Below are 20,500 nucleotides of genomic sequence, written 5' to 3' on the forward strand. Positions count from 1 at the left end.
AGCCAGATTCCTGCCCTGATGTTTCCCAGTAGGGTAGGTGTGGGGGGGTTCTACTTGGACTGGATGGCTTTCCTCCAGCCTACTAGCACCCTAAATGTGCCCTTCTCCTGGCGACGGAGATATAGAAGGGGAAGGCGAGGAGGCTGAGCTGCTCATCAGAGTTCCCCAACTCTTAGGACCCCAGGCACCCCACTTTTCTAAGGAGAAGCTCCAGCCCCAGCCGACTGGAGGCACATTTTTTTCCTTGGAGGTGGAAGGTAGGAGAAGCTAACTCTTCCAGAGACCCCTTTCTCTTTCTGTGGTCTTTTCTCTTTTAATCGTCCTGCCCCACCCTGCTACCCAACTGAGCTGGCCCGCCAGGCCACCTCTCACTCAAATTCCTGAATTTCCTTGGAATTGGTTAGACCTTCTTTGTCTCCATCAGCTGGGCCCAGGAAACAATAGCTGCAGGAAGAACTCCTCTCCCTCAATCACGGGGATGGGGACAGGCTGAGGAGTGGAAAGGATAAAGCGGGATCCTCCAGACTTGTGGTGTAGCCCCACTCACAGCTAGCCCGCCTCAGCCTGTACCCACTTTGCCTTATCTAGGAGGGGGGCTGGGGGCAGTCCCACTGGGGAGGGTAGGAGCGGGATAGGTGGGTTGGGGCCCTCGACGATAACCGACTGATGTAACTCAGGCAGTTTCTTGTTGCCGAGTTCAAAACTCAATCCCAACAACATGAAACTACCTAAGCCACAGATCAGCTGAGCGAACAGGGCGGGAGATTCAGCTCTGCATCTATCAGGAGAAGGGAAGGGGGTTGGGGAAGGAAGAAATTCAGCCCCATCCCCCTTTCCGCCCTCACGACCTCCCTAAGGACGAGAGAGTAGACTTTGGGTGGCTGGGTGGGTAGGGGATCTGACTGCCTCATCAGCTGCTAGTCTAAACAAATCGCTCAGAGAGACTCTGGTGAAATGGGACCTCCAGCTGCCAAACCCCCGCCCCGCCCCCAGCACCGCAGCGGAGCTACCCCCCCTGCCTCCGGCCCTGGCCCTGGGGGAAGCTGGAGTGTCCTTCCACTCTCCAGCTGGGTCCCCTGTCTTGCCCTTCTGGCTCTCCTGTGCTCTCCTCCTAGATTCCCTCTGATCTTCTCCATCTCTCAGCTGGACTCCGGCTTCCCTTCGTCTATGTGTGGCCGAACCACTCCAGAGCCTCTTCCGATCAGGCCACTTGCCTGGCAAAGCCCCACGGCCGGGCAGAGTGGGAACCGAGAGCCTGGCTAAGGCTCACATCCAAACCAGCAGAAAGCAGGAAGACCTAAGCTTCAAGCTCCAACACTCTCTAGCCCATCCTCCCTCCGCTTCCCCCAGCAGACGGCCAGAATGAGAGACGTCTAGACCCATGTGTCGAACTCAAGGAGACCCTAAGTGACCGAGTAAAGAAAGAAGCCCAAAACCACCAATTTACCCCTTTGACCGCCGAACCCCACGGCAACGGGGCTGGGGACGGGGAGCTCACGGCCACTGCCCTCCACCGCGAGCCGCCACAAGGCAAGCCTGGGCTCTCAGCAAGCGCGGAAGCACGAAACACCTTCCACCCTGCTCTGCCCACTGCGCGCTGGGCACCTGGGGACGCCGCTCTTCCCCACTCCAGCGCCAAGAGAAGAACAAGAAACCGCTTCTCTTACCTTGTCGCTGCCTCGTCGTCGTCCTCCTCCTCTTGCCGCTGCCCGTGCTTCTGCTGCTGCTGTCGAGGGGGGGGGTGGCTGAGCTCCTTGCCCCCCTCCGGCGGTTAAGTTTATTCCTTTCCTCGGATAGGTGGGGGGCTCTTGGGGTTCCCCCGAGCAGCGGTGGGGTGCGCCTGGCCCAGCACCCCAGGCAATCAGATCCGTCTGCTCCTCAAGATTGCAGTTTGCTCTCTGCCTCTTTCCCTCCTCCAGTCACCTTTAAATGCATCTTTTACTGCAGTACCACATTATATTTGCAGATCATAAAATCCACCTCTCGCGCGCACCAAGACCGTCCTGACATTACTGTTTTATGACCTTGACTTATTGTGGTCACCTGGATAATATTTAAATCAACGTTATGGTCTCTCACTTACATTAAACCTGCCAAGAGACGTTCTAGAAAGGCTCTAGGAGATGAGTCAAACACAAAACACACACATCCACACACTCAGCCTCTTTGGGGGGAGGGTGTCGCTAAAAAAAACACTAAAAACAAAAAACCACCCATTTGAGGATCATGATTCTGGAAATTTATTAGGATTTTTTTCTCCATTAAGGAAGCTACATGCAAAAGATACAACGTACAGAATATCTTTAAATAACACAACTCCCAGACAGGGACAGGGCGATATTTGGGGGAGGGGCACTCTGTCTTTGCTTCACTATGTTCTATTTTAAATTAAAAAAATTTTTTTTGCTCCTCTGGATGGAATTTCTGAGATGGCAGTGCATGGGGGATGTGGGGGTGCTGGGAGAATGGGAGAAAAGCAGAAGGCAGTACAAATACGAGACTTCAAGCAGATTCTCAGAACGATTGGGAGGTGAAGACACAGAGAGGGTTTGGTGCAGGCGCTGGACGCTACGACAAACACACAAACACTAGCTGAACTTTCCAAAAACGTCTATTATTCTAAGGAGGAAATGCAGCAAGGAAGGAGCGATTCTGACTGTGCTCTTCGAGATTACAGACCTTCTCTGGTTGATTTTTTCCCCTCTTTTTCCCCCTCTAATCGGGTGGATTCGACCTTAACTTTGCCTGGAGAACGGGATGCTATGTGTGAGTGCGTGGGTGAGTGAGGGGTTGACACACACACCAGCCACACTCCCACCCTCGTCTATGCGGGCACACCACACCCCACAACCCAGCACCCCATTTCTCATGCTTTAGGTGGACACATCTTCGCAGCAAGAACCATAGGTCCCTTGAAAGGAGTGTCTGAGGTCTTTGCCTTTTTTGCAGGCGTGTTGCATTTATACTCAGGGAGGAAAAAAAATATATACCACCAGGCACAAAGGGAGGAGGGGCGTGGAAAGGAGGGAACGGGGGGGAAGAGGGTGAGTGGGAGGGGAGGCCCCTCGCTCAGGTGAAATTAAAATTGGAGGTCAGTTCCCGGATTCGATTCTCTCGGTTCATTTTCTTGAGTTTCATTCTGCGATTTTGAAACCAGATTTTGACTTGTCTGTCTGTAAGGTTAATGGTCTTGCTAATCTCCAGGCGGCGCTCTCGTGTCAAATACATATTGAACAGAAATTCTTTCTCCAATTCCAGCGTCTGGTGTTTAGTATAGGGACACCTCTTCTTCCTTCCGCTCTTTGCTGTCAGCCAATTTCCTGTGGTGTTTTCTGCCTTTATCTCCTCTGTTAAAAATAACATTATTTACATAAGTATCCCTCGAAGAGGCAACCCTCGCAGCACTGCAGCCTTGGCCAGCTTGCAGTGGGGGCAGCTGAGGGAGCACAGGGGAGCTGTTCTCGCCCCACAGGCCTGGCTGGTGGGGTCCTCCTGGCCTCAAGGCTCTTAGAATTTCTTTGGGGTCTAGACTTACAGGGGAGAAAGACAGAAAGTACTTGCCTCCAACGTGTCTATTAAATTTAATCACCCAATCCACCTTGACCTAGCATGTTCTGAGAACTCCTGCTCTCCCTCGGCTTGCTGACCCTGGTGTGCACTCTAAGCCTCCCCAGACCCCGCCTCCTCTCTGTTCCTTTCCAGCTCTGTAAAAATCCAACCAGAAGGAAAAAGTGTTTTCCAGGCCTCAGACCCGGTGGCAGAGGCCACCTCGCTGCCCAGAGCAATTTCCAGAGAGCTTTGACCCCTTTCAACACAATGGAGGGATGTCGCCCCAGACTCTGCAGCCAGAGGCCATTGCAGCCGTCTCTGCACCAGACCCCCAGCCCTGGCTCCCACCTGAAGCGTCACAGAGTGACTCTACCCCATTGGATCTCCCATTGCCAGCTTTTCCTATCCCGGCCATTTCCCCCAGGAGTAACTGAGGCAGGGAGCTTGTGCAGGCAGCGGAGGTCAGGGGCAACAGCTATGGGGCATGCTGAGGAGTCCTCAGTCAACTGCCCTGGCCAGAGACCTAAGGTCAAGGGAGAGAGATCCTGAGGAAATGCAGCCTCCTGGAAATCTCCTGCCTAGTCTACGTAGGTACGTATGCATGCATGTTCATATGTATTTCTGCAGAGATACACACTCCTATACATATGTACACACACAGGGATATGTACCCATGTGTCTACTTATATCAGGAGATGCTATAAGTGTGGTGTGTATTTCCCTTTCCCTTATCTACAGCTTCTCCCCCCCCGCCCCCCGCACAAATTCTTGCTGAAATGAACCAGCCTTGCTCCTCAAGCAGCAGAAGAGACCTTGGCCATCTTTTCTAGGGAAAAACCCAGAGTCCAGAGACCCGAGAGGGACACCCAGAAAAGGACTCTGCTGATGGCTCTGTGCTCTATCTCCCCTTCTATGCCAAATGAAACTGCCAGGTTCCTGGATCTTAGCTTGATGGGGAGTGGGGTGGGGGCCCTAGGGGAACCAGGAGGCATCAGAAAATGCAAACTTGAGGCTGCAGTTTTAAACACTTTAATGTCCTTAATTCTGTTCCCACCTCTGCACCTGCAGCCTTCTGCCAAATTGTTTAAAGGCTCTCCACATCTAACTCTGTGCCATTTATTTTTTATTGGGGTTGTTGGGGTCTGGGGGAAGGGGAGAAATTACAAGTGGGGAGTCCGGCCCAAAGCCCTCTTGCCTCTGGCCTGGTGGGGGCACCAAAATGAGGGGGGCAGGCAAAAAGGGAGCAGGCAGAGTCAGAGGGATTAGTTGGGGTGGGAGGGTTTAGATGGTATGGGGATGGCAGGGGAGAAAGGGGACCCTACCAGAATGGGGGCAGTTTGAGCTAGGAGGTAGGCTTGTTAAACTTGACTTTGCTTTTGGTGGGGCTAGAACGCAGCTTTTCCTACCCTAAATCTGCACCCCAACCAAGCTCGGGGTATGGGGAGATGGTATAAAATTAAACTTTTGGGCTGCACACGTGCCACCAGTAAGGCTTCGTGGGTATGCGTGCCTCTCTCCCCCTCCCCCTCATGAACACACCCGTGCCCACCTTCTGGCTAGGGTCTCCATGGGCTGATTTGCCAAGGCCACCTTTGATTTGCAGAGGATACCCAGGAGGATGAGGGTCTGCCCTCACCCGCCAAAAGAGTGCGTGTGCATGTATGAGAGAGCATGCGTGAGTGTGTGTGAGTGTGACACAGGTCGCCTCCGGGCATACGTGTGGACCGCATCCATATACAAACCGCCATAAGACCCAGGCCGCCCCCAGTCTGCTCAGTTTTCACTGTTTCATCTGCCTCTGCACCCAAAGAGCCCATCCTACACACAGCCTCCAGTAGCCAGTGCTGTGGGGAGCAGGTTTATCCCCTGCCCGCCCCACCAGTTGGGCCTTTTCTGATGCTTTTTGCTCCAACTTTTCAGGGTAAGTCCCCTCAGCCTCCCTCCACTGCTCCCGTTTCCTCCACATTTTCTCCAGGTGTCAGAGAAGGGTCCTGAGGGCCCCCAGTACCTGCAGCAGAAATGAATCTTGAACCCCGAGCTTGAACTCTGGCTAGGCTTTCCCTCGCCACCAAAATTACAATAAAATCCAACCAAAGCCTCACTCCCTTTCAGGAGAAAACCGCTTACCATGCACACAGAAATTTCCCAACCACTCATTTGTAAGCTGCTTTTGGAAACCAACGGGAAAATTTTTTTTAACGTAACTATAAAAAAAAGGAAACAAAATTTCAAAGGGGAGACAAAAAACCTACAACATTCCAAATGCCCTGTTCCAACGCCATACGCAGCCTGGGCGTCTGGGGGAGGGAGGGACGTGGAGGGCAGCCCTTCACCTCCACGTCTTCCGGCCCCAGCACCGCTGCCAGAGGCCCCCGGCCGAGCCAAAAACCGCAGGAGCCCAAGCCACACGCACAAATCAGACCCACAAACAACAAATCGCGCCTCGCAGGAAACAATTTTCAACTGGGAAAACGCAGTAAAGCGAAATCCCCCTTCTCCCAAGTCTTTCCTAGTCCCTGGCCCAAGATCGCCATTTTAAGCTTTTTGCATGCTTCTGACCTGAGCGTGGGTGGGGGTGGGGGGGTGGGGGAGTGGGGGGGGCATCAGCCTCCCAGGACACGAACGCAGAGCAAGCAAACCAAAGCCAGCACGCGCCCGGGATCGGTCCCCCGCCCTGGGCAACACAAGACGCTGCAGGCTGCCCGCCGTGCGCACCACCCCGGCCTCGGCGCCCACGGCCGCTGCCGCCGGCACCTCCACTTCGCCGCTTACCTTCCCTAGCCAAATGAGGCGCCACCAGCCTGGCGCTCAGCAGGCACGAGTCCCAAGCCGGGGTCGCATTCCCAAGACCGTCCAGAGCCTCCTCGGCCCAACCCTCTCCCTGCCCCCGCCCCGGCCACGAAGACCAAGTGCCCGAGCGTCCCACCCGGGCCACGGCCCAGGCGGCCTTACCTTTCGCTTCGTTATCCGAGGTGTCTGGGCTGGAGTCGGCGGTTTTGGCCCGATCCTTTTCGCTCTCCACGGGGCTGCCTTTTGGGCCCGCCAGGTTCTGCTCGGTCTTGATCTCATTGGGGCTGGGGGTCTGGCTGTCGGACTTGGGGGTCTCAGGGAAACTCACTTTACCCCGGAGCTGGGGAGACTCCAGATGTTCGGCGCGCGGGTTGAGACTGGCCCGCTGCTCGAAAGGGTTTTCGAAGTCGTTGGCCCCGGCACAGTGGGGCGGCTTGTCCAGCGCGGAGTAGCTCGGGCTGGCGCGGTAGTAGCTGGGCACCGGCACCTCGTGCTCCCCGAGGCAGGACTCCTGCAGGGGGTGGGAGTAGAGAGCTGCCTCGGGGCCACTTTTCGCCCGCTTCTCTGCGCTGTACATGCAGCAGACATTCTCCTCCTTGACACTAGGTGGGTAGGAGCAGGAGGATAGCGGCCTGCCAACAGGTTGTTCCAGGCGGTAGGCGGCTTTGGGGTCGCCCCAGGAGTCCAGCTGCGAGAGGTAGGACGGGTAGGTGTTGAGGGCGAGGTTGGGGCTGCTGCCCTCGTCCCTCTTGGAGAGCGAGGGCGCGAGCCCGCAGCCCCTCATCACCCCGCAGTTGAAGTCACTCCCAGATTGCATATACATGCCTGCGCTCCGGCTATAGCGCTCTCCTCCGCCAGGCGCAACCAAGGGCTCCGCGTACGAGTTCGGAGTTACATTGCGAGGGCATGTCATTTTCAGAGAGAGGGGTTTTTAAGGAGCAATACTACTGCGGAGGAGCTGACATCTTTTTTTTTCCCCATCCGGGAGGGGGGGCGGTTGGAGGGGCGGGAGGGAAAAGAAGGGGAGGGGGGGAAATATCAGCTCCATAATTATCCGCGCATTCGGCCCTCACCATGTGACGGCTAGACCAATGGGATTTGAAAATGGCCTTGATGATTCAGACGGCCGTGACGTCAGCGGGGTCAAGTTGTCTGCAGGCGGAGCGCGCAGCGTGGAGTAACAGCGCCACCTAGCAGCCGCCTCGAGGTAGGGGCGCCGGAGCCCTTCCCCGCGAACAAAGGAAGGGCCCCCGCGGCGACTGGGGCAGGAGCGGGGTGGAGGGGGATGAGGGGGTTCTAGGGAGGATGGGGTTTGTTTACCCGGGAAGCAGCCTGTAACTCTTGGGGAGAAGGGAGCGGAGAGGGGGGAAAATGCGGGACAGAGTGAGAGAGCGAGGCAACTCGGGGCTCAAAACAGTCACATTCAAACTAAAAGGTCAAGACACGATTCAGGTACTTCTTCCCCTCCTCACCTCCTCTTTTCCTCGCCTTGGCCCCCGCCCCCACTTCTTCCCCTGGGATGGGAGTGGGGTGAGGTTTGGGGGAGGGATCCTGCGGTCAGAGAAAGGGAGAGGAAAAAGTTAAGGAATCCCAAACGGAACTAAAGTTTCTCCTCTCCTGCGTCCTCTTTCGTCGGTCTCGGCCCTTGGGGCTGGGAGCTCAGCTCGGGACCTCCCGTCACGGAAGTTGGTTGAGTTGCAAGTTCCCCGTGGGGATTGACGGGGAATCTCCAGTGTCTGGGGCAGGCCAGGGAGGAGGTCAAGATGACTTCAGGGCTGCTTGGGAGAGGGGGATTCCGAGGGGACTGAGGGGTCGCGGGAGGAGGAAGCCGGCAACCAGAGGCACCGGCTCCCCGACCAGGGAGCGCGGCCTGGACCTGGCTGGGTGGGCGGCTCCTGGGTTATCAACTCAGGGGCAGGAAGGCTTTGGCCTTGGAGCCGGTTCGGCTGCTCTGCTCCAGGCCCTGGCGGCCCTCGCTTTCCAGTTGACCTTGCCCCCACGAAAACAGGGAGCATTCCCAGAGAGAAAGAGGGAACCCTCGGGGCCTCGGGCGGTTTGGGGGAGTCACGTATCAACCGGGAAACCAAGGCAACGGACGCGACAAAATGCGACCCTGAGAAGTGTCCTTCAACAGAGCGATTTTTTTAAGAAAGGGAAGCGAGAAATAAGGGACAAGGTATGTTTCAAATAGTTCTTTACGTTTCTTCATCGCCTTTCTCACAAAGCGAACTTAACTCTCCACCCTTTCCTCAGGAAACGGAATCTGGAGTATAACTTGTCTTTCCGGTCGCCCCACATTTTCCCCTGGACCGAGCCATGGGTTTCGACTTTCCGAAGGGCTGGAGCCTGGCCGGGAAAAGACCAGAGCTCCAAGACGCCCTGGCGCGGAGGAGTGAGAAGGCTGGATCGCTTCTAGGGAGGCCCAAGCCCGCGGCTGCTAGAAGACGACTTCGGAAAGAAATCCTCCGAAATCTGTCATCCAGAGGGCGAGAGAAAAGGCGCAGGGGTCCCCGAACCCCGGGAAAACTGGAAGAGAATGTTTAATGTGTGACTTGCTGGCAGGGCCAGCCAGGGGAGATTTGAAATGCTTTCGTGTTTTCATTTACAGAGGTCGCCATGGGCTCGGCACAAGGGGTTGGCCCCGGCAAGGTTAGCCCGTTTAGGCCCCAGATGAGACTTGGGACGGCCCCGGTGGCAGTCAATCCAGGGAGCCATTTGTCCCACCCCGCGGGAAACGCAGACACTTTATGGCCACTCTGTTTGTATTATCTGCGTAAGTCTTTCCCCACCAGTTTGATCGAAACTGTTCGCTTTTACGAGGACCCAACGAAAATTCCCCGTCATATTTATCAGCCGAGGATAAAAATTTAGTATGGGAACTGATATTTCCTCATTTATGGGGCGATGAAATTAAAGACCAAAGCAATTGAGAATTATATGGCTTTGGGGGGGTTCCCTCCCCCCTCTTTCACATCTCCTTTATTTTCCTGCCTGGTGTCCCTGTCCCTGGAGTTTGGCATCCCAGTCTCCTGCCCTTGCCCCCCATATTGGGGTCTGCTGGGCCCTCTCCCCCAGACCCAGGTGCCGCTCGACCACCTCAGCTTCTCCTGGTCTTTCTCTCTGTGTTAGTAGCTGGGGGCCGGGACAGCATTCCCTGAGCCTCTCTGCCCAGGCCAGGCTGGGATCGGGTGGGGCTGCGGAAGGTTTCCAAAAGCCTCGAAGTGGAAGGGTCTGGGCCCAGCCTGGGAGGGGGTGAGGGAGGCGGCAGAGTGAAGGAGACAAACTCCAGATAACCTCTCAAAAACGTCAAGCCCCACGGCTTAACCTGGGGAACCAGAGGTAGAGAAGCAGAGTCACTCGGCTTTGAGACCTGTCTCCCCTACCAGCCTGACCCCCATCCCAAACTCACTCCTTACCTCAGCCCTGAGTGGGGATGGAGTCGCTTTCAGAATCCTTGCCATTATTAATGGAAATAATCCCCCTGGGAGAAGGAGCCTCGAGCCTCTACTCCCATCTCCTCACAAGAACGAATAGTGTTTAAAGTTGAAATAATTAGAAGTATGATAAACATGGCCCATTAATGAAAAAGGAAATCAAATTCATCAGCCGAAGTGGGACCCCCGGTGGGACAAATGTTTGCCTTTAATTACGCAGGAAAAACGCAAACCCGGAGCTGTTAAACAAGAACCGGAAGACGCCGACTTGAATAACTTGTTGGGTTTTTGCAAACTTGGGATTCTGCACCAGTGGAGACGAAAGGAAGGAAGACGTGAGGGTGAGGACGGAGAGAGGGGAGCATTCGTGCGGATTTGGGAAAGTACAGTCAGGTGTGGGTCCCAGCCCTGCCCCCTTGGGCTCCGTCTTTCCCGAGGCCACGAGCAAAGGCTGTTTCCGTCCTATTGTCCGGGCCTGGTGTTCAAAGGCACTCAGGCTGCCACAGCCACCCCACTTGCCGCCTGCCGCCACTGCTGGGCGCCTACCGGCTAAGCCCCACTGGGGCGAGACCCTCAGGCCTGCACCCCAAGGGAACCGGATTGGGGTCCAGAAGAAGTCTGTGTTGCTAAAATCACCCTGTTAAGCCATTTCCCCAACTTTCCAGGAGTGCTGCATCTATGCCTGACTCCCCGGGGCTCCCTCTTCTTGCCTCAACTTGGGGGATGTGAAAATCCAGGGGCTTCAGGCCAGATCGGCTCAGGCTGCACCTACCTTTTGACCAACCCCTCTACCCCGAGAGCTCTGGTCCCCGTGCCCTTCTTCCCGGTACCTAGACCCTGGAAGTGCAGCAGGGATGAGCAGCTGGGCCTCCTGCCGCCCGTGGGACTGTGACCAAGGGAGAGGTGAAGGGTGCTCCTCACAGACTTCAGGGTGGTCAGCGGGTTCCAGACGGCAGGCTGAGGACTGGGGCGCTAGGGGTCCCCATGTGAAAACAGAAGAAAAATCTAGTGCTCAGTGAACAGAAAGGAACCTCGGCTGCTTTCCAGGCTCTAGCCCTCAAAGCACCCCAGAGGCACCCTGATTTCTCCAAGGAAAATTAGTGGAGCTTCCCCACAAGGCTAAGGACGCCATCTAGGAAATTCCAAAGGTGAGGTGAAAAGAAGGAAGAGTGTCTTTCCCTTTGGGATAAAATAATAAAATAATTATACAGCGTGCGTGTGTGTGTGTGTGTGTGTGTGTGTGTGTGTGTGTGTAAATCTCAAGTGAAATGGAAAACAAAATCACACCAGTGGTTAAAATTGCAGGGTTTTCCCCTCTTGTTTTGGAGGCCCAAATAAATCATTCTCTTCTCAAAACTTGAAGGAAAGATTTGCTTTCTTTTTCTTCGCTAACACCGGGCTCTGCTTCGGCTGAATTGGGAGCAGAAAAATCCCAGGCAAAAGACAGAATGCACCGAAGCCCCCCAAACGGATTTTCAAACAGGTACAAGAGGAAAGTGGGAGGCTGAGGACGCTTGGAGGGGCCTCTGGTCTACCCGGGATCTCGCTGCCACCCTGGCGGCAGCCTGGCCATCAGAGTCGCTCTCACATCTGGACGTTGTACACGTCTGCACCCAGATGCTCTGGAGGTTACCGCCTAGACCCGTACCTGACTTGGAGCTCGATTGCATGTACACGGCCACAGATACTAACTTTTACCCAAAAATGTACTCCCTAGGATCCCCGCATCCCGAAGAAGTCTGATAGCCAGCACAGCTGCCTTCTTGCCCTGCCGAAGCCAACCACTTATTTAACTTTGCCTCCTGAATTGAAACCAGACAGTAAACACATCCAGTAGAAGCTTTGGGAGGAGGACGGGTGGGATGATGTCTTTGGCGGGCGGGACGGGGTGGGGGAAGCCTTGCTCCCCATATTATGGTTTGCGCCCAAGTTGCCCAGTGGGTCGTGTTTCCAGCCGGAGTCAGGGCTGCGGTCTGCCGGCTTACTTCGGAGAAAATCCCACTCCTCCTTTACTGGCTAACTTCCTTTTCGAAGATCTTTGTTTTCCATCTTTGTTTCCCCCCTTTCTTTTTCCATCTTCCTCCTTTCTCTTTATTTGTTTCTTTCTCTTTTTCTCTGCAATTCATTTGTTTCCTTCTCTTTTTCTGATTCTTTCTCTTTCTTGTGTTCCTTAGTTCTCTCTTCCTTCTTTCTTTCTTTGTTATACAATTTATTCTTTACTCTTTTCTTTCCTCCTAAATGCTTTCCTTCCCCTTGACTTTCTCCCCTAGCTCTTCTTGTTTTTCTCTGTTGTGCTGGGCGGAGGGGGAGAGCACGAGGTTCAGTAGCATCCCTTCCCAGCCCCACTGCTCAAGCTTGGAGTTGACCTTCGCCCGCCTTCAGCCTTAACTCCACTCCTCACAAGGCGAAGTGTAGGGCTGTCAGCCGCTGGCGGCCAGGGCTCAGCAGTCACTATCAGAGGGAAGGAAAAGCAGGCGCTGGGGCACATCCTGACCAACTCCGCTGGCTCCCTGAAGTGCCCAGGTCCAGGGCTTAGGTATCCTCAAGTCCATCACCCCGAAGAAGCCTCATCCACCAGGTCTGTCTTTGGAGAAGTTGCTCCATCTTTGTCCTGACTTCCAGAGATGAACATTAAAATAGTCCCTGTTTGAGCCCACTTGATACCCCAAGGCTGGAGCTAGGGGAAATGAAGGAGTGGGGTTCTGTCCGTCCCAGGCGAGGGGCAGATCCACGGGGTCACTCGCAGGCTTAGCAGTCCAAGGCCACGTCCCTATACAGGCACCTTTGTTCTTCGAGCTCCTGGATTGCAGCCCGCTGGCCTTCCTTCTCTCTCGGTCCTACAATCACTGCAACCTCTGGGCAGGCATTTCTTGTCGTCTTGAATTCTGTCTTTCATCAAACCCTTTGTGGACTTTGCAGGAGGCAGGGTTGCAGGGCTGTGTGTGCAGAGACTCTTCCCAACTTAACGGTCTGAGTCAAGGTTATGGGTCTCCACTTTGTGCAGTGGGTTGAGGGTGTGTGCAGGGCTGTATGTGTGTGTGTGTGTGTGTGTGTGTGTGTGTGAGAGAGAGAGAGAGAGAGAGAGAGAGAGAGAGGGAGAGAGAGGGAGAGAGAGGGAGAGAGAGAGATGCCTACAGGAGAACAAGAGGTTGTGATGGGGAAGGTCTAATTGACATTGTCCAAACTTTGCGGTTCTGTAAGGGTGTGTCTCAACAGCAGAGTGGCTGGGACTTTCCTAGCAGCCCCCAAAGCTGGATCCGAGGTGGACCTCAGGAAGGATTAATCCCAACCTTTAAGCCTTGTTTTGCCTTAGTCAGAGATACAGCTCCAGACATCCCCCCTCCCACCAGGACCTCAGAACCTCTCTCTCCCCAACCTCCCAGAGACCCTGAGACTTGGTTCCATGGCAAGACCAAAACTTTAAGTTTTTGAAAAAGAGAGGAGGAATCTTGTAAAACTTTTATGCCAAACAAAGTTATAAAAACTTCCCAGGCGTTGCCTTTTCCAAAGGTTTATATGAATAATAAAGAGTGCAGTCGCGTGCACACAGTTCTGGCGGGCTCTGAGCTGGGAGGGTTCAACAAACAGCATTATCCAGCCCTGGGGCAACAGGAAACCCCAGGGGCTGGCCCCTTGAGGGAATATTGGCCCAGAAACGAATTGCCCTACAGATTCCGGAGAGGGGCGGGGAGAGGGAAGGGGTGGCGCCCTTGACTCCCTTGAAGTTCAAAGTTCTTTGTCCTGGTGAGAAAAACCCTCTCTGCCTTCAATCCACTCGAGAAATTATTCCCCAGGTAGTTTCTCCTCCTCCGATTGAGAAACGGCTCCAGGTATCCCCAACTCCATTCACCTTTCAGACACCTAGTCTGTAACTTTCTTCCTTGCCTAAAGCGGAGCTCCCCTTCTTCCCCATCTGGGACACCTAGAACCTGCGGGCTTTCTCTCAGAGGCACTTCGCTGGGATCTGTGAACCGTCTTCCAAGGCGCCCTCGCATCACCATCCCCCAGCAACCTGGGGGTCTGCGTGACAAAGAAACATCAAACCCATTTCTCCTTTCAAGTCCCCCAGGTTCCCCCTGCACCCCCAAAGCCCATAGTGGGAGGGGGAGGAGCCCAGAGTGCTCTCTCAGCCCACACCACTTAATACCCTTGTAAACTCCCACGTGCGCTATAAACTTGGATTTTTACAACCAACATTCCTCCTTAGCTCCGGGAAACTTTGAACTCGGCCTCGGGTTTATTTACTGGTGGGGGGTGGGATTGGGGGACTGGGAGCTGAGAAAGGCTGGAGGAGAAGAGGCGGGGAAGGAGGTTGCGGGCAAGGGGGTAATGGAGTGGGGGTATGGGGTGTGTTGGGGGAGCCAAGACTGTCCACTGCGGATTTGTTTACTAGTTAGGGCGGAAGCGTTTTCTAACACAGGCCAGATTGGGTCGTTAAGGGCGAAATGAAACTGGGTTTAGAGGCGCGGGGTGGGGTGGGGGCACTTTATGGCGGCGTCTAGACGAGGCTCTTTTGTTCCCGGGCAGCGCCACGGCTGGAGGGGATTACCCAAAGAGGTTGAGCCCGGAGTGCCCCTGACCGCCAAGGGGGGTCGGACATCCCGGGGGCCCGAAGGTGGGTTTGTTGGGGGGACAGAAACCTCTTTTTTCTAATTTTTAGAAGGTCACCGAAGACTGGCAGCTTCCTGGGCTGGGATCATAGAAAGCTTTTGTTTTTCTTTCACCATGACACCCCGCCTTCCTTCAGAAATCCCTTCTGGAGCTGGGGGTCTTTTCTGGGCTGCACATTGCAGGGAAAGTGGTAGCTTTGGATTTTCAATATTCTTCTCCAAAATCAAGAGCCATTTAGAGATCAGTATTTTGCTTTATAAGCAGGTTCTATATAGTTATCTCCATCCTATTTTATTGGAAGCACGGCTGGCAGGCCAATAGCCCTTGTTATGACTCGTGGATAAACATCATATCTAGAGATATCTCTCAAGCACAAGTGCACGCGCATGCAAACGTGCATGCACACACACACACACACAGAGACGATCCTCAGCTGCATTCCTTCTGCCACTCACTACACACTGACAGTGGTTACACACCTCAGAGGACACAAGCCCTAGATGTGCATGTGGTCAGTTTTACTGCATACTATAAGCAAAAGAGTGCACATAATATTCCTTTTCGTGTGCACCCATAGGCATCCGACAGATATTTGTGTGTGGGCACATGAGGCAATTGTGGGGTTGTATATACACCCCAGTTTGCAAATTTTGTCTCAAGACCTACATTTACAAATGAGAGATTCAGATACCCCGTCATCAAAAACGACGGAACCTAGATGCAGTAGTCCATAGTCGTGGTGCTTTTTTCTTTCACTCAACAGAATTATATTGACGAAAACATTTTCTTCGAATTACAGAAGAACCGTTCCAAAGAAAAGGGAACGATGAGAGAATTGGTCCTAAACCTCTGCCCCCAAATAACGAATTTGGAACAGAGATCGCCAGAGTGCCCTCAACGAATGCGCTGAAAGGACTATAGTTATCTTTATCCGGAAGAAACATGCAGCAAATATATATATGGGTGTGGTGACCATCCTCACGGGTCACCTCCTTCCCCAGCGCCCCACCCCAAGCCAACCTCTTACAAAACAGATCTCTGGGGCTTTCCACGCTGGGAGACCAATGTACAAACATCAGGGTGGCCCCAGCCTAGGGTCTTGTTGTGTCTGGAGGAGCCCAGCCATTTGTGCTTGAGGGGAAGGGGCCCAGCCCTACCCTCCCACCCTCAGGGGCTGGCGCGGTGCGGAAAGGGAGGGGGCTGGTTTCTCCCCCTCTCCCTTCCCTCCCTCAAAACTGTATATAAAAATTCCAATACAGTCTTCTCATAGAGGGAAAAAGAAGAAAAGAAAAAACGAAAGCCCTACCCTCAACCCTACACATTTAACTGCCACAGACGGAGACATCTGGTGGGAGGGCGGTGGAGCCAAGAAAATTCCTATAAATTTAAATTCGATGATGGTTACAATTAACTCCACAACAAACGTGTGCTTAAACGGAAAGCGTTGCTGGGCGTTTGGACGCAGCTCGAGCTGCACGTGAGAAATGAGAGCTTTAAGAGTCGCAGTGGAAAGTCCTCAACTTGAGAGCGGGAGGAAGCTACCGCCGCACTCTTGCCCCTGCCCGTGGAGAGAGGGGTGCAGGCCCGCCAGCCCCGGCCTACCTCACCTTCACACGCCTGTCCTCCTCTGCTGGGCTCTGCCCGCCTGCTTCCACCTCCTCCGCCTTGGGAGCATTGAGGGTTTTAAGAGGAGAGGGGCTAATAAAAGGGTCAAATAAAATCATAATATTGAACAGAATGAAATATCTTTATTTGCCACCAAAAAAAAAAAATTCACAGCAATCCCTCTGGGACAGGAGCCGGGTGGGGATTGCACACGTACACACGCACTCACGCACAAGGAGATGGGTGATTCAAATCTCATTCCAGGCGAGTCCTCCCCATATCCCCTCCGGGTAGAAAGAAATACTTGTGAAATTTATTTACAAAAATTCAGGCCTCAGCATGGGGGAGGCGTCCAATCCCGTCTCCCTACTGCCTCTTCCACCCCAATCTTTTTTTTTTTAAAAAAAAGAAGGTAACAAATGCATAGACTATAGCTATAAATTCGCGGAGTGGGGCGCAGCTTGGAAAAAGGTTAGGAAACCTCAACGCACCAGTTAAGAAATTTCAAAGGAGGGCTCTACACGTTCAAGGGGGAGAACAACTAGGCTTGGGCAGGGCCTGGGCACAGACAGAGGTAGGACACGACTTTGCACACCTAACACCAGGTCAAAGGAACAGAAATTTCACAGCAAGGCGGGATCACATTTAGCTGCTCCCCAGCAGTGGGGAGTGGTGGGGTAGGGACGGGGAGCCCGGGAAGTCTCCCCTCGCAGACACAGTGTCCGAGCAGATCTTCTCACATGGGCAAGGGAAGGCTTGCAGTTCGAGGACTGTAAGGCTCTGGCGCCCACTACTCACGCCCCTCCCCCCACCCAATCCGAGCAGCAAGACATTGTCGCGAGGTGTGTTTTCTTTTAAATAAAGATTCTTGGCCTCGGCGCCAACGGTGTCCACTCGCCGTGGATCAGACACTCTCCTTCACCCCCCTTTCCAGGCCCGGTCCCTGTCCCACACTGAGTCAGACCAAGGTGAAGGAGGTTCCGGAAAGAAGTGCGGGCAACGGCAGTGGGGGCCAGCCCTGGCCACAGTCCAGTTTTCCACCCGCGGAAAGAAGGCGAGTTAGAAAATAAAAAATAAAAATAAAATAAAATAATCTCCCCCTTTCCCCCCTCCCCCCAAAGGGCCCGGTCCGCGGTTACAGCAGAGGATTTCCCGAGAAATACTGCAGCCGGTCTCTGCTTAGTTTTTTTTCTTTCATCCTTCTGTTCTGAAACCAAATTTTCACTTGTCGGTCCGTCAGGTTCAGCATCCGCGACAGCTGCAGCCGCTTTTCTTTGTTGATATACACGTTGAAGAAAAACTCTCGCTCCAGTTCCCGGATCTGGAATTTCGAATAAGGGCAGCGCTTCTTGCGGGTGCGGGGGGCGTCTGGAGGGGAGGGGAGGGGAGGGGGCAAGTGCGAGGAGAGGGGAAGAGAGACACGTGAGACCCCGGCGACCCCAGCCCCACCGCCCGGCAGCCCTCCCGCGGGCGCAGCGCTGGGCCGAGCCACGATCCCCTGGCAGGGCGAGCTCGTCCCCCATCCCGGGCCACCGTGGGACCCGCGCCCCCTCCCCTCGGACGAGGGCCGGGGCTGGCGGAGTCTGGGGGAGAAGGAAGCCAGCCGGGGCCAAGTGCGTCCCCGCAGACAACGCGCCCCCCTCCCCACACGACTTCTGCTCAGCCGGGCTCCTCTGCCCCTTCCTGAGCTGCCCTCCTAGTGACTCTGAAAACCCGCCGCCCCGCCCCCCCAGAAATCTGGGGGAACCGCGGAGAACAGGCGCAAAGAAGTGAGACCGGGCGAGAGTCGTGGGGAGGCAGGGAGGAAGCGAGCGAGCAGGCACCAAAGACACCCGAGAGCTGCTTCCGGGGGCCCTGGCGCCCCGGGACGCCCGGCGGGCCGCGCCTTCCCCGCGGCCAGGCTAGGCCGGCGCAGAGGCCGCGGGCCGCAGAGAAACGCTGAGCCCCAGGCCTGGAGCAGAGTGGAGCCCTGAGCCGCCTCGTCCCCACCCCCTGTCGCCGCTGACCCCCGGCTTGCTCCGGGTTCTGCTCAGGGACACGCGAACACAGTTTGAACATTTGGAAAATAGTTTTTGAAAGAAGCAGAGCGGCCCTCGCTGGCCTCCCCGGCCTCAGGTCTGCTCCATTGCCTCTCTCCCCCACCACTCCCCCTCTCTGAGTTTCTCCCTGTCTTTCCCTTGCCCTCCCCTTTCTCCCCCTCCACCCCTCCCCTCCCTCCCGCCCCCCGGCAGCCGGGCTCCCCATCCTTCCTTAAATGCTCCTCTAAGTTCACGATCAAAGTTAATATAGCCCGCGATGCTGGCGCTTTCAAAAATTTCACAGACCGAGGGAGATAACGGGGAGGGGGTTCACCCAGCTTTTCCAAAGAGCCCTTTTCCCTCCGTCCCCACCCCTTCTCCATCGTAAAAAGTCGAGTCGTTGGGAGAGAGGGCTTTGTAGGTTATAATAAAATCCTTTGAATGCTTATAAAACTCCACATAAAATCGGACTGACCCAAAACACGAGGCCGTCCCCGCTCCCCTCGCCTCCCCCCTACTCTCGCCCTCCCTCTCTGGCTCCCTCCCTCCTGCCCGCCTGTTTCACGGCCGCTGCTACCTACTGGGGGCGGCTCCCTTGGCCGGCTCCTTGGCCGCCGAGTGGGCTGAACCGGACGAGCTGGGATTCGTGTTTTCCTCCTCGGCCTCGGCCGCCTCGGGCCCCGCCTCAGCCCGGGACGCCAGTCCCGAGGCCGGGGGCGCCTCGGGCTCCCCCTTGGCCTCACCCTTGCCCGGGCAGGGGGGCTCGGCGGGCGCGTCGCCACCACCGCAGTAGGCGTTGTCGAAGAAACGGTCGAAGGCTTGGGGCAGGACGCTGTTCTTGTTGACTGAGGAGTAGAAGCCGGCGGGGGCGGCGTGCGGGGCGCTGGGGTGGTGGTGGCCGCCGTAGGAGCCTTCGTTTTTCATGAGGATCTCGGTGACGGTGGAAGGAGGCAGGCACTCCCGGTGCATTAGCTCGTCGGCCGCCGCATAGCAGGAGGAATAGCTGTTCCGGTGGTGCCACTTGCCGGAGGGCTCCAGGCCGTAGGAGACCTCCCGGACCGGGGGCACTTGGGCCGGGTAGGGATAGGAGATCTGACGAGAGGGGGCCTGGGGCAGGAAGGAGGAGACAGTGGAGAACTCGGGCACGTAGTAAGTGCAACTGGGCAGATAGAGGTTGGAGGCGCAGCTCCCTCGCTCGCCGAAATCAGCGCCCCTCTCCTTGCGCGACGGCGAGCAGAAGTTGCCCAGGTTGACCGAGTTAAACATCGTTCTCTTCTCCTGTCGGCTCCAGATGGAGGTTTTGGACCTGATCTAGCGAGGGGGGAAAATTTGGGAAGGCGAGATGACGCGTTATCCGTCTTAGCCTCTCTCCCCGAGCACGTGATCCAAAGTAGATATTGTCATATATCAGTTCGGAGCACTTCGCAGTCGTAGGAGGGGTTCTCTCTTAGGTAAGATGGGGACGTTCAGGCGATTGGTTTGCAAACACCGCAGAAACATTATGAAAATCAATTGCAGATTTGTATTCGTTTTTCTCTTGACACTCCCCTCCTCTCCATTCCACAGAGCGAGCAAAGGAGGAGAGAGAGAGGGTTGGGGTGGGGTGGGCGGTGGGATGGGCGGGGGCGGGGGCTAGGAGGGGGTAATTGTATTTTTTTCTAGCTGCTGCTCTTCCCCCCCTCCAGGATTGGGAGAAGGAGGAGGGTTCTCACGTATGGGGGGGGTCTTGCCTCCTCCCTGTGATCAGCCCAAGACAGGGCTAGGGATGAAGACCTCTTTCCCCACTGCCTGATTCTGCCAGAGATGTGAATCTTTTCCCCCAACTCTCAGGGACTCTTACCCCACCAACCTGAAGAGGGTCACAGCGCGTGTTTACAAGAGTTTGAAGAAGTCGATTCTTTTCCTGGCCAGGGCTGGCTATCAAGGCTCCCTTTCCCCTTTGGAGAGACTCCCTGGAAGTGTATCTGAAGTTTCCCAAAGGTGAGGCAGCCCAGCAGCAAGCCAGTGTCCCAACTTTGTCTGGCTTGCTGTGCTGCTGGCGGCTAGGGACTTAGATTAGTCATAAACAGTGGTAAGCAGTGAGCCAGCCGCCCAGCCGGTGCCTGGCGAAGTCTGGGAAAAACCTTCTCTAATGTTGTGTTAAATATTTAGTATGAGAGAGTGGCCCTGGGTGAATATTTCATGCCTGACTTTATTGTCAATCAATGCACAGAAAGCTACATCCACTGTGGATTTTTTAAGTCTCAAACCCGCAAGAAAGAGGTTGGAATGAGAGTCCTGTGTCTTCTCTGTCAGGGGCCCTTTGGGTTGGTGGTTCAGTCTCAGCTTCTTCACTGAAAAGAAGCCCAGTGTCGGCTCTAGGAAGGATATGGTGGAGGGACTGGGTTTGGGGCTCCTATCGTTGGACGATTTGGGGGCTGTGAGGTGGATGGTGGGGCCAGGTACAGGTCTCTGGAATAGACCAGCAGGGCAGTGGAAGGGAACTGAGGGCCC

General features: G+C 55.1%; 2 protein-coding genes across 2 annotated transcripts; both read right to left on the reverse strand.

Moving 5' to 3' along the window:
- Positions 1–3,069: 3,069 nt before the first annotated feature.
- Positions 3,070–7,252, reverse strand: HOXC10 (homeobox C10). Its single transcript, XM_030866782.2, has 2 exons — positions 6,502–7,252; positions 3,070–3,347 (listed from the first exon to the last, which is right to left on the reverse strand). The coding sequence occupies exons 1-2, from the start codon at positions 7,250–7,252 to the stop codon at positions 3,070–3,072; spliced, it is 1,029 nt and encodes a 342-aa protein (XP_030722642.1).
- A 9,872-nt stretch (positions 7,253–17,124) lies between these two features.
- Positions 17,125–19,273, reverse strand: HOXC11 (homeobox C11). Its single transcript, XM_030866796.2, has 2 exons — positions 18,589–19,273; positions 17,125–17,357 (listed from the first exon to the last, which is right to left on the reverse strand). The coding sequence occupies exons 1-2, from the start codon at positions 19,271–19,273 to the stop codon at positions 17,125–17,127; spliced, it is 918 nt and encodes a 305-aa protein (XP_030722656.1).
- Positions 19,274–20,500: the final 1,227 nt, after the last annotated feature.

The sequence above is a fragment of the Globicephala melas genome, chromosome 10 (genome assembly GCF_963455315.2).
Source record: "Globicephala melas chromosome 10, mGloMel1.2, whole genome shotgun sequence".
NCBI classification, from domain to species: Eukaryota; Metazoa; Chordata; class Mammalia; order Artiodactyla; family Delphinidae; genus Globicephala; species Globicephala melas.

Bases quoted from the DNA above. Each gene is read 5' to 3' on its own strand.
- HOXC11 (XM_030866796.2), bottom strand. From the start codon at position 19,273: ATGTTTAACTCGGTCAACCTGGGCAACTTCTGCTCGCCGTCGCGCAAG. The intron at 17,358-18,588 runs GTAGGTAGCAGC...CCTCCCCTCCAG, and splicing joins GGCCAAGGGAGCCGCCCCCA to ACGCCCCCCGCACCCGCAAG.
- HOXC10 (XM_030866782.2), bottom strand. From the start codon at position 7,252: ATGACATGCCCTCGCAATGTAACTCCGAACTCGTACGCGGAGCCCTTG. The intron at 3,348-6,501 runs GTAAGGCCGCCT...TATTTTTAACAG, and splicing joins CTCGGATAACGAAGCGAAAG to AGGAGATAAAGGCAGAAAAC.